Here is an 18,832-nt window from a genome sequence, read left to right on the forward strand (position 1 = left end):
CTTTTTAAAAATTGAGTTACGACTCACGTGCCATAAAATCTACCCTCTTAGAGTGTACAGTTCAGTGGTTTTCAGTCTGTTCATGAGGTCCTGCCACCATCACCACTGTATGGTTTTCAGGACATTCCTGTCAGCCCAGAAGATACCTGGTACCCGCTGTCACTCTCTTCCCATGTTCCCTTCCTCTGCCCTCTGCAACCACTCATCCACTTTCTTCCACACTTTGGCCTATGAAATCATGCAATACATGGCAGTTTGTTACTGGCTTCTTTCACTTATCATAATGTTTTTAAGTTTCCTCCATGTTGTAGCATGAATCAGTAGTTCAATCCGTATTATGATCAAATAATATTCCATTGTGTTGAGGTACCGCGTGTCACCAGTTGGTGGACATTTGGTTCCACTTTTTGGATAATAATGCTTTTATGAAAATCTGTGCACAGGTTGTTGTGTGGCCTGTGTTTTCATTTGTCTTGGCTCCTGAAGAGGGAGGAGCACTGCCTGCATTTTCCTTTCCTCGCCCCTCATAGCACTTCTGACGCCACATGTGTGGGCTTTGCACACATCAGGCAGTTCCCTTTGACGCCAGTTGGATGTCCTATAATTCAGTTAAATTTGACACTATTTACCTAGAATCAGTATCACATCCCACAAGTTAAGGTCTCAGTCCCACAAGAGTGCGCCCACTTCAACGTCAGTCTAAAGTCCCAGGTTGTCGCCTGTACGTCTGACGAAGCGGCTATAAATAGGAGTTCTCACCACTTCCTCCCTGGATTCCATGATTTGCTGGAATGGCTCACAGAACGTAGGGAAGCACTCACTGACATTCTACCATTTAACCATTTTATTGTAAGGAATATAATAAGAGATGCAGGCGAGCAGCCAGATGAAGAGATGCACAGGGCCAGGTATGTGGGACGGAGCGCAGAGCTTCCCCACGCCCTCCTGGCACACTGCTCTCCCGGCCCCAGCTGTTCACCCAACCTGGAGGCTCTCCAAACGCTGTACTTCTGGGATTTTTATGGAGGCTTTATCATGTGGGGATGATTGACTATAAATGTAATCTTCAGCCCCTGTCCCCTCCCTGGAGGATGGGGGTGCGCTGCAAGTTCCCGGCTTCTGATCATGGATGGCTTGTTCTTTCGGGTGACCAGCCCCCATCCTGAAGCTGCCCAAGAGCCCACCCAGAGTCGCCTCCTTGGAACCAAAGACAGTCCTGTCACCCAGGAAATCCCAAGGGATATAGGACCTCAGAGCCAGGAATTGGGGGCAGAGACCAAAATATATTATTTTTATATATATATATATATGTGTATATATTTCTATTTCTATTTCTGTTATATCACAGGTATATAATTAAGAGTGGAATTTCTGGGTTATGTGCTAATTCTGTGTTTAACATTTCAAGGAATTCCCATACTGTTTTCCAGAGTGGCTACACCATTCACCTGTTGGCTTTTACGATACTTTTTCTTCTATTTGGACAGATTCCTGGTTCCTCTAGGCCTCCTGCGGCGTGAGGCAAGTGCGTGGTCAGATGTCCAGGCTCTAGACCAATCTGTGGGATACTGAGGGGGCCTTTGCATCCCCTCAACCCGTCGCCAAGCCCTGGCTAAAACACCTCCTTGTGGGTTTATAGATCCCCTTATTGTCAGGGCCACCATGGCATCCTATGACTTAGCAAGGTTTGTACTTTAGAACATGCCTAATAATATTTGCTGCTTAAGCAGTTTATGCCTCAGGGGAATGTTTGCCCTCTGAAGGCTCCTGGGCCGAGTGACCTGGACTCCAGTTCATTGCTAGGCTTGGGGGAGCTCTCGGGGACGCATTTGCTTGATATACGGTAGATGCTAATAAAATGTGCTGGATGGATGCAGTCAAAATTCGCTCTGCAGTTAGTTGGCTAAGTCCGTGGATGTGAGGCCTGCGGGTGCGGAGGGCCGACCGTATTCTTTGGACGACACCGTTTACGTTGGGGCCTGAGCACCGCGGATGGTCCGGAGCATACGCCTGGTGGCTGCCCAGGGCCGACGGAGTGCGCGATTAGTCCTCAGTCAGACCTCTAGGCCAAGTGTGCCTGTCCCCTCCTCAAACGGCTGGGCAAGTTCCAGCACGCTTGTGCTGTGGCTGCGCTCTCACCCTGTGGGCTCCGCTCTAAACCCCCGGGTGAGCTATAAAGGGCTCAGGCTGACTGCAGACGCGCCCCAGGGGCAGCAGGCACCGGCCTCAGAAAGCGATGGTGGTGCCCCTGAGAAGGCACTGCACTCACGGGCCCCTGCATACAGCAGGGGTTTGACGTTCAGGCGGTGTGTGGCGTGGGACGTATGGGGGACCACACACGTGAAGAAACCACCGCAGCCTTCCAAGTGACTCCTCTACACCCTTTATCAGTGTTGCTGTGCACGTCAGTCAGCAGCTGCGAAGCAGTTCTGAGATGCAGGCGCTGTGGGCTTGGCTGCATTCACGTGCCAGACAAGTGACTGACTTCTGAATACCAGCCATGACACTGGTTTAAAACGTATACCTTGGCAAAGAAATGTACCATATCAATGATTTGCGAGACCACTTACAAATAGTCAAAATTGCATTTGTTAAATTTGTGAAACCCCAGGATCTTCCGTACGGCTATTACTGAGCCATCCTTGCTCTTCCTGTTCAGCCAGAAACTAGAAGGAAAGTTCCTGGGATGCTTCCCACTAACAGGCGTAGTTATGGCCTGTCTTCTCCTCTCGTTTCCACCATCTCTCAGGGTTTTCCCTGTCCCTCCAGTGTCTTCCTAGTCAAATAAGGCCTCTGTGCCTGTGTCGTAGCCTTGTCTGTCCTGCCTACTCAGGAATGGGAAGTAAAATGTATCTTTTAGACTGTTTTGGGCTCCTGCCCCCACCCAACCTTGAATGAGTCAGGGATTGGATACCGGGGAGAGGAGTTCGATTCTGAATTCCCCTCCCATGAAAGTAAGTGAGCAAACGCCCACAGGTCTGGGCGCACAGGTGTTCAGCTCCCTTTGGAACCTGTCCTTTGAACTTTGGTTTCCTTACCTCAGTTACATCGATAGTTTAGAGCTTCATCCGTTTAAACATGTGTACATAATCTTCATAAAAAAAGACCAGTATGCGTGAGGACATAGAGTTCTCCCTAGAGAACTCTCTTTGATTTATAAATACCATCTTTGTGTCCACTTTTGTAAAGGTTATGGGATGGATAAAAATAGTTTCTCATTGGGGGTTAGGCTGAAGGATAAAGCATTTTTAACATTACCCTTGTGCAAAATTTCATGCAACTAAGATGAAAATACAGACAGTGAGATAATATTCCTAAACAATAACAATATTATAAATATTTCTGTTTTCTGATTTCAGGCTAATACTAGTGTTGTTTAGCTGACGCATTGTATTATCTGTCTGATTTATTTACTGTTTGTACCTGAGGTGGATAATTCCCTTAATTATTTGTCTATCCATTAAAATTTTCAATTCAGGAAAGTAAACAAAAAATTGGTTCTTAATCATGCTCTTTACGTGGTATCTTTACTTTGAATGTTTATTTATGAGTTTTATATCTTTTGTTGTTCAGGTCACCATATAAATAAATAGAGAAGTATAGGAAAACATTTTTTTCTGAATTGCAAAATAGTCTGTTCTATAATAGTAGTGAAAGAGTCAGTTTTCGATTTCACCGTGTAGCTCCACAATGCTGTAGCAGAAATGGAGAAGGAAAAGTTTGAACTTCAGAAGCAGCACACTGAGAATATCCAAGAGCTGCTCGAGGACACAAACGTGCGTCTGAACAAAATGGAGGGTGAATACGTGGCACAGACACAGTCCACAGTGAGTCCTTTTTTTTTGTCTTTTCTTGCTGTGTTTATAAACTGTCCTGTTCATCTCCATGTCCCCATGCTTCCAGGATGTGTGCAGTGCCTAAATAAGTATGTTACAGAATTAACAGGAAACACCTCACCTTCCCCTCGACACGGGCTTACACGCGACGGTGGACGGTCTCTTGGAGGTGCCGTGGGTTTCACCCTGGGTTGTTTGATGCCGCTGTTTGTTTTAAACCCACAGAAGCCTTAACAAGTCTTCTTGTTTTCTTCGCTGACTTTCAACCTAGAGATAATTTCTTTTCTTGCTTTATTTCTGTTTTATTGTTTGTTTCAGTCTTTTTAACTGAAGACTTGATTGTTTTTCTGAAAACGTCTCATGCTAGTGTGAAGACAGTCAAATTGGAGATAGGAGTAGTGTGAGCAATCGAGGACAGGTTTTCTTAGTAGATTTGTCTTGACTGAGGAGCCAGACACGGATACCACATGGGTAAGCCCCAGAGTCCCCTTCCGAAAAGGATGCAGAAGGAGGGCACTGTAGTGCACAGCAGGAGACAGTAACTTTCTCCAAGGGAAGACGGGGAACCCCTGAGAGCCCCCTCAGTGAGCACTGCTTGCAGAGGGTAGGTCTGAGGGTGTGAATGTTGTCAGCCTTCAGAAGCTCAGCTGACTTCCTGAGATACAGAAGCCTGGGCAGGTGGGCTGAGGGGCAGGCGGGCTCAGGGGCCCCTGGGCCAGGGCTCCTCACGTCTGGGGCAAGTGCACCTTGTCAGTCTTGTTTCTGATATATGATACGACTTCGTGGTGTATGGAGCCCTGTGTCCTTCCCTGACCACTCAGCTCACCCGGCCAGCCTGGCTTGGTCCAGAGTGCTTCCTTGAATTTAAAGCTGTGGAATATGAGCAAGAGTCCATTACCCGGGCTTGTCTTGGAGACCCTAGGCCAGCTGAAGGGCCTGTGGCAGAGGGCTAAAGAAATGGGGTGCAGGATCCACAGTGATCTGGGGCCTGGGCTTTAGGTCTCGGGCTCAAATCCCAGATCCTTAAAGCCGTGAGTGCCATGCGAGCTCTTCAGATGTTTAGTTTCCTCATCTGTCAGATAGGGTAACAGTAGTAGTAAAGTGTAATACATGTCGTTGAAAATATTAAATAAATTAATATACATAAGTTATTTAATAAGAGCTCAATAGATAATTGTTAATGTCTTTGAAATAGATAATTGTTAATGTCTTTGAAAATGTAACATACAGGAAAAGTAATCAAGAGGGCCATATACATGAGAAAGTACTCAATTCAAGAAGTTAATCAATGTTTGCTCAAAGATGGCAGGTTGAACTTGGTGTTGGCCTCCATTCCCTCCCACAAAAATGGTAGTAAAGGGATAAAGGAAAAGGCATAGCCAGGAGGACAAAGAGAGTGTGAGGGCAATAAAATTCTGGAGTTGGAAAGGCGGTGGATGAGCTGACACTGACCCAGCCGGTTCAAGAAAGCAGGACCCTGCGTCGGCCTTGGGGAATCTAAGAAGCAAGCTGAGTTACACGTGGACCTTCCGGGGCTCAGGACCTGTTGTACTGCTCACCTCTGGAAGACGGGGTGCAGGTGCTGCTTCAGCACATGGAGAGCTGGGTGGTTTCAGATGCAGCTAGATGTGAGATTGGGGTGAGGAATACAAGCCGGCTTATTATACCATTCCTCCTACTTTTGTACGTTTGAAATGGCCCATAGCAAAACTTTTTTTAATGATAAAATTAACAGCAAAACCCAGCCAGCTCTTTACATCCTCTCCCCCACATCGTGAAGCGTGGGCCTGCTTCTCACCCACCTCAGTGGAAGGTAGGAGGTTACCCTCCGGAGGGAACGGCAGCCTCTGGATTAGGACACGGGGGCACAGCTGGGATTTCTTAGCGCAGCATCTCTCTGTGTGCAGAGAGCATGTCCTTGGGGGGACCCATGAGGGGCCAGGTTGTAACCCTCTCCCCACTTTCCACCGCAGAGAAAGCATCAAAAAATCAGGTCGCTTGTTATGAGGGGAAAAATGCTCAGCTGTCCTCAGATTTCTTCACCTCAGGTTCCATGCCAGAAGACAGTGGAGCAACACTAAGAGATAAACTGAGAAAAAGCGTGGCCTAAGGCGGTTTTCAAGGGAAGGACACAAGCAGTTTCAAACGTCAGCAGATACCTTTGATTTTTATCTGTGTTAAATGTCACTCCAGTGTCTCTAGGTGTGAGTATTGGGGGCATTATTTGAGCCTTTCAAATTTGTGTTTTTCATTTTCCTTTAATTCCGATAAATTTATATACATTATTTCTTCAAAAAAGTCTATCCTTCCTACTCCTTGGGTCTTATTTTATGTTTTCTGTCTCCTTGTATTTTCTTCCTATCCTCTGCTCCTAGGATAGTTTCCCATTCTGATCTTATTCTTACCAATTAATTTTTTAGTAGATTTCCTTCTGCTGTATTTATTTTATTTCTAATTGTATCTATTACACCTTTTATTTAAATTATTATTGTTTTCATATCCAGTATTTTAATTTGGTTTTTCTTTCTCCCCTCCTCCTCCTTTATCTTCTTTAGGAATTTCCTGTTTTTCACATTGTTAATATATTCTTTATCTTCTTAAATATGCTTATTAGGCTTATTTGAAATTCTTGGTCCATCTGTTTAATTATTTGCCTTCAGAATATTATATATTACATACTACTACATTATATATGTATTATAAATTATAGTTGCTATATATTTTATTATTTATATATACATGTATTGCTGGCTTTCTTTCATAGTTGTCTGAAGGTGTCTAATTATTTTGTACTGTGAGCTCATGTCCTTTGGCTTTATCCATTATTCTAAGGTGTATTGGGGAAAAGCTGGAAGACCGGATCCTTGTGGGGATCAATTATACTTTAAATAGTGAGGAGGAGGTGACCCTCAGGGCAGAGAGCCCCAGAAAGCATGGGACCACTGCTTAACTCTCCTTGGCAACGTCCCATTTGTAACACACAAACCTCTTTAACCCTAAGGAAAATGCAACTTTGGAGGAAGGGCATCTCCCTAGATTGTAGTATATCAGCCCCCAAGCTTTGGAGAGAGAGATGATCTTTTGATGAAAGAAGGTCTTATTTTTAACTTATTCAAATTTATCAATCTTTTATAATTAGTGCTTTTTAAGTCTTTTTTTTATATAAATTTATTTTATTTATTTATTTTTGGCCGCGTTGGGTCTTTGTTGCTGCGCGTGGGCTTCCTCTAGTTGCAGCGAGCGGAGGCCACTCTTTGTTGTGGTGTGCGGGCTTCTCATTGCGGTGGCTTCTCCTGTTGCAGAGCATAGGCTCTAGGCATGCGGGCTTCAGTAGTTGTGGTGCGCAGAATCAGCAGTTGTGGCTCGCAGGCTCTAGAGCGTAGGCTCAGTAGTTGTGCTGCACAGGCTTAGTTGCTCCGCAGCATGTGGAATCTTCCCCGCTCAAACCCGTGTCCCCTGCATTGGCAGGCAGATTCTTAACCCCTGCACCACCAGGGAAGCCCTTTATGTCTTGTTAAACAAATCTTTCTCTAGTACAAGTGCAGAAAGGTTCACCTATATATTCTGCTAAAAACTTTAAAGTTTTGTTTTTAACAGTGAGTTCTTAGTCCATGTGGAGTTATTTTTTGTGCCTGGAATGAGATAAGGATCTAATTTCATTATTTTCTACCTGGATGACCTTCTTCCCCACATGCCCTCCTCCCCCAATTCCTACTTTTGGCTAATTCCTCCTTTACTCATTGATCTGCCATGCTGTCAGCTGTCAGACTTCCATATATATGACGGTCTTTCTTCTAGTTGGTTGGCTAATTTGTCTACCTCTGCTAGTATCATACAGTCTTCATTATTATAGCTTCATGGTTACTCTTGATGTCTGTTAGAGAAGTCTTCCTTTCTTCCTTGTCCATCAGAAGGGGCTTGATTATGCTGAGTCCTTTTCTTTTACATATACATTTAGAATCAGCTTTCCGAGTTGATAAAATAAAACCCAGGGGTCTCTTGAACTCCTTTTGTAATGTTTCTTCCTGAGTCTTTTATATTTTTGTCACATAAAATTTTTATACTTTTGTTGTATAAAAGACTCAGGAATAAATGTATATGTCATAAATTTTAACCCTTAACATGTATGTAATAAATATTTTATTATAGTTTATTGTACCTTGACTAGAACTTGCAGAAAATGTTAAATAATGGTGATGATAGTGGATTTAAAAATAAATTTTTTTCTTTTGGAAAAAAATATACATATACTTTCATTATTGAAAATTTAGAAAAGTGATATAGTCAAAAAGAAAAAAAATGAATGTCTACATAATAAAATTACTCTTATTGGAAGTGTGTGAGAGTGCCCATTCTTCTACGTTTTGGGCCCAACAATGGGTGTTTTAATTAAAAACAAACAGACAGACAAACCAAAACTTTGCCAATTTGATAGGCATCTTAGTTTCCTAGACTGCTGTAAGAAATGACCACACACCTGGTATCTCAGAACAAGAGAAACTTATTGTCTCACAGTTCTGGAGGCTAGAAGTCTGAACTCATGGTGTCCACAGGGCCCTGCCCTCCCTGAAATCTCCAAAGGAAGATCTTTCCTTGCCTCTTCCTATCTGGTTATTTTTTTGTTGTTGTTGTTTTTGTTTTTGTTTTTTTGATGATAGCCTTCCTAATGGGTACAAAGTGGTATCTCATAGTGGTTGGTTTTGATTTGCATTTCCCTAATGATTAGTAATGCTTAGCATCTTTTCATGTGCTTATTGGCCATTGTATATTAACTTTTGAGAAATGTCTATTCAAGTTCTTTGCTGTCTTTATGATTGTGTTGTTTGGTTTTTACTTGTTATTGAGTTATAGGAGTTCTTTGTATATTCTGGGTGTCAATCCCTTATCAGATATATGATTTTTTTAAATTGCCTATTTAAAGACCGTCCAAATACAGTCACATTTTGAGGTGCTAAGGACTTAGGACTTCAATGTATGAATTTGAAGGAAGACAATTCAGCCCATAACTATTGTATAAGTTAACAACAAATGTAGCATGCTGTATAAAAGTGAAAAAGCCTAAGTAGTTTTTGGCTCATGAGGTTAAATTTACCAGGCACCTAACATGACCAGGCATTGCAGTGGACCCTGGGGACAAAGTAGTAAACAAGAAGTCCCTTCCACAGTGTTCATGTTTCTATGGGGCGACAGCCAGTGAACAGCTACAGGTGTCCAGTAGTGATAAGTGGTGGGATGAAAAAGAAGCCACTGTAAGACATGCATTTAAGTGGGGTGATTTCAGCACTCCCTCTTTCGAGAGCACTGGAATCACAACTAACTGCTGAACAGTCATCGACAGGAAGACATTGGAACTCACCAAAAAAGATACCCCGCATCCAAAGACAAAGGAGAAGCCACAGTGAGACGGTAGGAGGGGCGCAATCACAATCAAATCAAATCCCATAACTGCTGGGTGGGCGAGTCACAAATTGGAGAACATTTATACCACAGAAGTCCACCCACTGGAGTGAAGGTTCTGAGCCCCACGTCAGGCTTCCCAACCTGGGGGTCTGGCAACGGGAGGAGGAATTCCTAGAGAATCAGACTTCGAAGACTAGTGGGATTTGATTTCAGGACTTCAGCAGGACTGGGGGAAACAGAGACTCCACTCTTGGAGGGCACACACAAAGTAGTGTGCGCATCGGGACCCAGGGGAAGGAGCAGTGACCCCACAGGAGACTGAACCAGACATACCTGCTGGTGTTGGAGGGTCTCCTGCAGAGGCAGGGGGTGGCTGTGTCTCACCATGAGGACAAGGACACTGGCAGCAGAAGTTCTGGGAAGTACTCCTTGGCATGAGCCCTCCCAGAGTCCGCCATTAGCCCCACCAAAGAGCCGAGTAGTCTCCAGTGTTGGGTCGCCTCAGGCCAAACAACCAACAGGGAGGGAACCCAGCCCCACCCATCAGCAGACAAGCGGATTAAAGTTTTACTGAGCTCTGCCCACCAGAGCAACAGCCAGCTCTACCCACCACCAGTCCCTCCCATCAGGAACCTTGCACAAGCCTCTTAGATAGCCTCATGCACCAGAGGGCAGACAGCAGAAGCAAGAAGAACTACAGTGCTGCAGCCTGTGGAGCAAAAACCACATTCACAGAAAGACAGATAAAATGAAAAGGCAGAGGACTATGTACCAGAAGAAGGAACAAGATAAAACCCCAGAAAAACAACTAAATGAAGTGGAGATAGGCAACCTTCCAGAAAAAGAATTCAGAATAATGGTAGTGAAGATGATCCGGGACCTCAGAAAAAGAATGCAGGCAAAGATTGAGAAGATGCAAGAAACGTTTAATAAAGACCTAGAAGAATTAAAGAACAAACAGCTAGAAGAATTAAAGAACAGACAAACAGAGATGAACGATACAATAACTGAAATGAAAAATATACTAGAAGGAATCAATAGCAGAATAACTGAGGCAGAAGAATGAATAAGTGACCTGGAAGACAGAATGGTAGAATTCACTGCCATTGAACAGAATAAGGAAAAAAGAATAAAAAGAAATGAAGACAACCTAAGAGACCTTTGGGACAACATTAAACGCAACAACATTTGCATTATAGGGGGTCCCAGGAGAAGAGAGAGTCCAGGAAGCACAGAGAGCCCCAGGCAGGATAAACCCAAGGAGAAACATGCTGAGACACTTAGTAATCAAGCTGACAAAAATTAAAGACAAAGAAAAATTATTGAAAGCAACAGGGAAAAATGGCAACATACAAGGGAACTCCCAAAACATTAATAGCTGATTTCTCAGCAGAAACTCTACAAGCTGGAAGGGAGTGACACGATATATTTAAAGTGATGAAAGGGAAGAACCTACAACCAAGATTACTCTACCCGGCAAGGATCTCATTCAGATTTGACAGAGAAATCAAAAGCTTTACAGACAAGCAAAAGATAAGAGAATTCACCACCAAATCAGCTCTACAACAAATGCTAAAGGAACTTCTCTAAGTGGGAAACACAAGAGAAGAAAAAGACCTACAAAAACAATTAAGAAAATGGTAATAGGAACATACATATCGATAATTACCTTAAACATGAATGGATTAAATGCTCCAACCAAAAGACACAGGATCGCTGAATGGATACAAAAACAAGACCCATATATATGCTGTCTACAAGAGATCCACTTCAGACCTAGGGACACATAGAGACTGAAAGTGAGGGGATGGAAAAAGATATTCCATGCAGATAGAAATCAAAAGAAAGCTGGAGTAGCAATACTTATATCAGATAAAATAGACTTTAAAATAAAGAATGTTTTAAGAGACAAGGAAGGACACTACATAATGATCAAGGGATCAATCCAAGAAGAAGATATAACAATTATAAATATATATGCACCCAACAGAGGAACACCTCAAAACATAAGGCAACTGCTAACAGCTATAAAAGAGGAAATTGAGAGTAACACAATAATAGTGGGGGACTTTAACACCTCACTTACACCAATGGACAGATCATCCAGACAGAAAATTAATAAGGAAACACAAGCTTTGAATGACACAATAGACCAGATAGATTTAATTGATATTTATAGGACATTCCACCCAAAAACAGCAGATTACACTTTCTTTTCAAGTGCACGCGGAACATTCTCCAGGATAGATCACATCTTCGGTCACAAATCAAGCCTCGGTAAATTTAAGAAAATTGAAATCATATCAGGCATCTTTTCCGACCACAGTACTATGAGATTAGAACTCAATTACAGGGGAAAAAACCGTGAAAAACACAAACACATGGAGGCAAAACAGTACGTTACTAAATAACCAAGAGATCACTGAAGAAATCAAAGAGGAAATCAAAAAATACCTAGAGACAAATGACAATGAGAACACGATGATTGAAAACCTATGGGATGCAGCAAAAGCAGTTCTAAGAGGTAAGTTGATAGCAATACAAGCCCACCTCAAGAAACAAGAAAAACCTCAAATAAACAAACTTACCTTACACCTAAAGGAACTAGAGAAAGAAGAACAAACAAAACCCAGTTAGTAGAAGGAAAGAAATCATGAAGATCAGAGCAGAAATAAATGAAATAGAAACAAAGAAAACAATAGCAAAGATCAATAAAACTAAAAGCTGGTTCTTTGAGAAGATGAACAAAATTGATACACCTTTAGCCAGAGTTATCAAGAGAAAGAGGTAGAGGACTCAAATCAATAAAATTAGAAATGAAAATGGAGAAGTTACAATGGACACCGCAGAAATACAAAACATCATAAGAGACTACTACAAACAACTCTATGCCAATAAAATGGACAACCTGAAGAAATGGACAAATTTTTGAAAAGGTATAACCTTCCAAGACTGAACCAGGAAGAAATAGAAAATATGAACAGACCAATCACAAGGAATGAAATTGAAACTCTGATTAAAAATCTTCCAACAAACAAAATTCCAGGACCGTATGGCTTCACAGGTGAATTCTATCAAACATTTGGAGAAGAGCTAACATCCATCCTTCTTAAACTCTTCCAAAAAATTGCAGAGGAGGAACACTCCCAAACTCATTCTACGAGGCCACCATCACCCTGATACCAAAACCAGACAGAGAAACTACAAAAAAAGAAAATTACAGAGCAATATCACTGATGAACGCAGATGCAAAAGTCCTCAACAAAATACTAGCAAACAGCATCCAACAACACATTAAAAGGATCATACACCATAATCCAGTGGGATTTATCCCAGGGATGCAGGGATTCTTCAATATACGCAAGTCAATCAATGTGATACAGCATATTAACAAATTGAAGAAGAAAAACCATATGATCATCTCAACAGATGCAGAAAAAGCTTTTGACAAAATTCAACACTGATTTATGATAAAAACTCTCCAGAAAGTAGGCATAGAGGGAACTTTCCTCAACATAATAAAGGCCATATACAACAAACCCACAGCTGACATCATTCTTAATGGTGAAAAACTGAAAGCATTTCCTCTAAGATCAGGAAGAAGACAAGGATGTGCCCTCTAGCCACTATTATTCAACATAGTTTTGGAAGTCCTAGCCATGGCAATCAGAGAAGAAAAAGAAATAAAAGGAATCCAAATTGGAAAAGAAGAAGTAAAACTCACTGTTTGCAGATGACATGATACTATACATAGAGAATCCTAAAGATGCCACCAGAAAGCTACTAGAGCTAATCAATGAATTTGGTAAAGTTGCAGGATACAAAATTAATGCACAGAAATCTCTTGCATTCCTATACACTAACAACGAAAAATCAGAAAGAGAAATTAAGTAAACAATCCCATTCACCATTTTAACAAAAAGAGTAAAATATCTAGGAATAAACCTACCTAAGGAGATAAAAGACCTGTACTTAGAAAACTATAAGACACTGATGAAAGAAATTAAAGATGAAACAGATGGAGAGATATACCATGTTCTTGGATTGGAAGAATCAACATTGTGAAAATGACTCTACTACCCAAAGCAATCTACAGATTCAATGCAATCCCTATCAAACTACCAATGGCAATTTTCACAGAACTAGAACAAAAAATTTCACAATTTGTATGGAAACACAAAAGACCCCGAATAGCCAAAGCAATCTTGAGAAAGAAAAACGGAGCTGGAGGAATCAGGCTCCCTGACTTCAGACTATACTACAAAGCTACATTAATCGAGACAATATGGTACTGACACAAAAACAGAAATATAGATCTTTGCAACAGGATAGAAAGCCCAGAGGTAAACCCATGCACCTATGGTCAACTAATCTATGACAAAGGAGGCAAGGGTATACAATGGAGAAAAGACAGTCCCTTCAATAAGTGGTGCTGGGAAAACTGGACAGCTACATGTAAAAAATGAAATTAGAACACTCCCTAACACCATACACAAAAATAAACTCAAAATGGATTCAAGACGTAAATGTAAGACCGGACACTGTAAAACTCTTAGAGGAAAACATAGGAAGAACACTCTTTGACATAAATCACAGCAAGATCTTTCTTGATCCACCTCCTAGAGTAATGGAAATAAAAACAAAAATAAACAAATGGGACTTAATGAACCTTAAAAGCTTTTGCAAAGCAAATGAAACTACAAACAAGATGAAAAGACAACCTCAGAATGGGAGAAAATATTTGCAAATGAATCAGCAGACAAACAATTAATCTCCAAAATGTATAAACAGCTCATGCAGCTCAATATTAAACAAACAACCCAATCCAAAAATGGGCAGAAGACCTAAATAGACATTTCTCCAAAGAAGACATACAGATGGCCAAGAAGCACATGAAAACATGCTCAACATCACTAATTATTAGAGAAATGCAAATCAAAGCTACAATGAGATATCACCTCACACCAGTTAGAATGGGCATCATCAGAAAATCTACAAACAACAAATGCTGGAGAGGGTGTGGAGAAAAGGGAACCCTGTTCCCTTGCACTGTTGGTGGGAATGTAAATTTATACAGTCACTATGGAGACCAGTATGGAGAGTAAAAAATAGAATTACCATATGACCCAGCAATCCCACTTCACTACTGGGCATATACCCAGAGAAAACGATAATTCAAAGAGACGCATGCACCCCAATGTTCATTGCAGCACTATTTACAATAGCCAGGTCATGGAAGCAACCTAAATGCCCATCGACATACGAATGGATGAAGAAGATGTGGTACAAATATACAATGGAATATTACTCAGCCATAAAAAGGAACGCATTTGGGTCATTTGTAGAGACGTGGATGGATCTAGAGACTGTCATACAGAGTGAAGTAAGTCAGAAAGAGAAAAATATCGTATATTAATTCACATATGTGGAACCTAGGAAAATGGTACCGATGAACCAGTTTGCACGGCAGAAATAGAGACACAGATGTAGAGAACAAACATATAGACACCAAGCGTTTCAGGAAAGCAGTGGGGGTGGGTGGTGGTGGGGGTGGGATGAACTGGGAGATTGGGATTGACATGTGTACACTGATTATGTATAAAATTGATAACTAATAACAACCTGCTGTATAAAAAATAAATAAAATAAAATTCCAAAGAAAATCAGTGGTGTGATTTCATCCTCAAGGAGGTGGAAATTGGTTCTTGGGATTACAAAATTTAGATATTATAATGGATTGTGACCCTCCAGCGGGCATAATTTATAAACAGCAAGACTGTGGTATTAAAATTTCATAGTAGGGGATGATTAGAAGAAAAATATCTAAACTGGCTTCTTAGTTAATTAAGTAATGGCAATAATTTTTTTTTTTTTTTTTTTTTTTTTTGCGGTACGCGGGCCTCTCACTGTTGTGGCGCCTCCCGTTGCGGAGCACAGGCTCCGGATGCGCAGGCTCAGCGGCCACGGCTCACGGGCCCAGCCGCTCCATGGCATGTGGGATCTTCCCGCACCGGGGCACAAACTCACGTCCCCTGCATCGGCAGGCGGACTCTCAACCACTGCGCCACCAGGGAAGCCCTGGCAATAGGTTGAGCAACACTGGTATGTGGAATAAAGCAGAGGCGAGCGCTGCTGCAGACAGGTGCTGGGGAGCCTTTCTTCTGAAGGTGCGATGCTTACACAGCGCCTTTGAGAAGTATGGGGGCTGTGCAATCCTCTGGGAAAAGCGTTTCGGGCAGAAGGAATGGCCTGTGCAAAGATCCGAAAGCTGGGACTGTCCGGCAAGTTCATAGAAGAGCGAGGGGCGGTGCGGACGGGGCTCTGGGAGCAGAAAGGAGCAGAAAGGAGCGTGGTAGGAAAATTCGTCAGTGGGCAAATCAGGGAAAACCCTGTATTGGGTTATTGTTAACCATCCTTCATACAGTTCAGTGAATTTCTGGTATATTTGCATTGAATTTGTATTGGATTGAGCACATGAAAGTGGTTCCATCTGACTATTATTTTTAAAGAATCTGTTTTGCTCTGTGCGGAGAACAAACTCTGGGTGGCCAAGAATGGGAGCCGGGAGACCAAGCAGGATGCTGGTGTCATAGGTACAGGAGGGAGAGGTGGGCGGCTTGGCCTTGGGTGTCAGTGAAGAGGTGGGAACTGCCAAGTGCTGCTACTGTGCCCTGGGATGGAGAAGCCTGAAAGTGGATCAGGTTTACTAGGGGGAAAAACCAAGGGTTTATTTTCTGGATAATCAGCATAGTGATGATATTCAAAGCCATGAGCAAAACCCAGATTTATATCTGAAATACATTTTCATCATCTCAACATCCTAAATTTTCACAAAAGTGAATAAATACATTAAGTAATTTTAGGGTTGAAATTTATGAAACATATTGATTGTCTAAAATGCCTACTGCACTGTTATATTTCATTAGTTGAATATCATTGAGTAATAGCTTTCACAGTGGAATTTTAATTTTTATCAATTTGGGATGTAAAGTAAAGTGATACTTTGGGGCCAAGAGGTTACTGTTAGAGAAACTTCATTATATTTTTAATGAAAGTTGAATTTAAACATTCGCATTCAGACCTTGTCATTAGGTAACAGTAAGTATAGAGAGAAATGGACAGAGTCTGTCAGCAGCGCTGAATTTAAGAATCATCAAACTAGACAGATCTTGCTGAGCCGCTCCTGATTTAACAGTTAAACAAGGTGGAGTTCAAGGCATGGCTCCAGATGGAAGGTGAGCCTGTCACGGAGAATGAGTTCCTGTGTTTTGTTCTTTCAGGCTTTTTTGTTTTTTTGTTGGATCTTATTCTGTTTCCGTGCCATTTATCGTAAGCAGACAATTGTATAGATGATTAGACTCATGTCTTTTGGTATTGGCAGGGATTTTCTTGTGTGAAATTAGTAATTAAACATGTAAACACTGGATTTTGGTTTTTTTTTAGTTTTGAACTGTATTAATTTTATTTAGATAAACAGAACACAAAATAATGTTGATAGAAAAGTGACATTTTTATAACTAAATCAGTGTGGAGTAGTATGTTACATTGCTCTTCTACTTGGAAATATTCCAAGTTCTTTTGAAATAAGATATATAATTCTTCATTATTTAGTCTTAAGCAGAGTCCCTTAAACACTGGGTTTTTAAAACAATATATTAGAACTTAGAAATATGAAAATGATAGCAAAATTCTTAGATGCTTGGGGAGGGGACAGCTGTAAAATACAGGGCTCTCTTCATACCAGGGTTTAGACACACGAAGTCTGTGAGTAGATTTGTTGAGATTTTAGGCTTTATTAGTGGAATTCTTTACCCATTTCTGTACCATGGATGCCACTGGCCATCTTGTGAAGTTTATGCACCCCTTCTCAGAATAGTATTTGAAAATTTAATAAAATATATGAGATTGCAAAGCAATTATATTGAGTTACAGTCATCAAAATATTAATAAATCAAAGCCATGATAAAGTAATACATATGCTTCTAAACTAATGCAGTACATTTCAAGATTTAGCAGTGGGCCTGATAACTATTGTAATTTATGAATAATGAGGAGGACCAACAATATTAGTGATTATCCCACACTGCATGGTCTATGGAAATATCTACGTTCCTGTTATTCATAGGTCTTGCTCATACTAACTTGGTTGTTGGCTGTGTTCATAGTTAAAGGGAAATGCTGAAGGTCAGTTAGTTAGGGGACTGAAAATAAAGAGGAGCTATTTTTTTCCATTCAGAGTCCCTGACACTCTGAATTCTATTCATGGACCTGAATCAAGTTTAAAGAGTATCAAAAGGGCCTAGACACATGAAGTGTTGTGTTAACTATTATTAACTGTTATCGTTAGTGGCATGTGGTGATTCATACAGCAGCTCGTCACTCTCTGAGATGGCCAGGATTTGTCATTTTATAGTCGCCACCAGAATTTTTCTCCCAGCCTCACAATTTTAAAGAAAAAACTCCCAAATAGCACCAGTTCATCATTTTGAACAAGATGACCTTTTAGAAAAATAGATTTTATTTTTTAGGACAGTTTTAGATTTACAGCAAACTTGAGAAGATGGTACAGAGAGTCCCTATATACCCCACACCCAACTTCCCCTCTTTGTAACATCTTACGTTATTTTGGTACAGTTGTTACAATCAGTGAATCCACAGGATACCTTAATAAACTGAAGTCCATAGTTTATTCCATTTTCCTTAATTTTTACCTAATGCCCTTTTTCTTTTCCGGGATCTCATCCAGATACCACATTGTATTTTCTGCTTAAGTTCCTTTTGGTTGTGGCAGTTTCTCAGACTTCCCTTGTTTTTAACAACCTGGACAGTTTTGAGGAGGACTGGTCAGGAATATTGTATAATGCCCTGTATTGGAATTTGTCTCATGTTTTTCTCATGATTAGACTGGGGCTATGGGTTGAGGCAGTAAGATCACAGAGGTACAGTGCTGTTCTCGGCATATCACATCAAGGGTATATGCTACTAATGACTTACTGTGGATATTAACCTTGATCATCTGGCTGAGGTAGTGTTTGTTAGGTTTTCCACCGTGAAGGCATTCCCTCCCTGCCTTTCCATACTGTCCTCTTTGGAAGGAAGTACCTATGTGCAGCCTGTGCATAAGAAGTGGGGAGTTATACTCTCCATACTTGAGGATGGAGTATCTATGTAAATTATTTGGAGTTTTTCTGCATGGGAGATTTGTCTCTTCTCCCTCATCTGTTAATTTATGGAATCATTTATTTTTATCAGTATGGACTCATGGATGTTTATCTTATGCTCTGGACTATAATCCAATATTCCTTTATTTTGTTGCTTCAATTGTTCCAGCTTCAGCCGTTGGGAGACCCTACAGAGGCCCCTCTGCCCCTTTGACCCACCCCATCAATGTGGGTTATATGGAGATGGTATTAGAAACCAAGATCTGTTTGCTGGGTGTGTACTTATTACTGCTGGGGTGTCATTTCTTTTATGTCCTCTCACCAGACAGAGTATTTGCGTATATATAAACCTGTATATATATGCATATCTATAAACATTAGTATATGTAACCATCTGTATCTGTATTAAGCTAAACATAATCTCTTAATGATGTC

General features: G+C 41.2%; 1 protein-coding gene across 21 annotated transcripts in view; it reads left to right on the forward strand.

Moving 5' to 3' along the window:
• CEP112 (centrosomal protein 112) overlaps positions 1-18,832 on the forward strand; it is a 475,621-nt gene that overhangs the window by 75,083 nt on the left and 381,706 nt on the right. For all 21 annotated transcript variants that reach the window (XR_009560193.2, XM_070044585.1, XM_060289906.2 and 18 more), the window contains one exon: positions 3,684-3,827. Coding sequence is in view for 20 of the 21 variants with exons in the window: in XM_070044585.1 (XP_069900686.1) it covers positions 3,684-3,827 (144 nt within the window). In the remaining variant the exon portion in view is untranslated. The remainder of the gene's footprint in view (positions 1-3,683; positions 3,828-18,832) is intronic.

This window comes from Globicephala melas, chromosome 20 (genome assembly GCF_963455315.2).
Source record: "Globicephala melas chromosome 20, mGloMel1.2, whole genome shotgun sequence".
NCBI lineage: Eukaryota > Metazoa > Chordata > Mammalia > Artiodactyla > Delphinidae > Globicephala > Globicephala melas.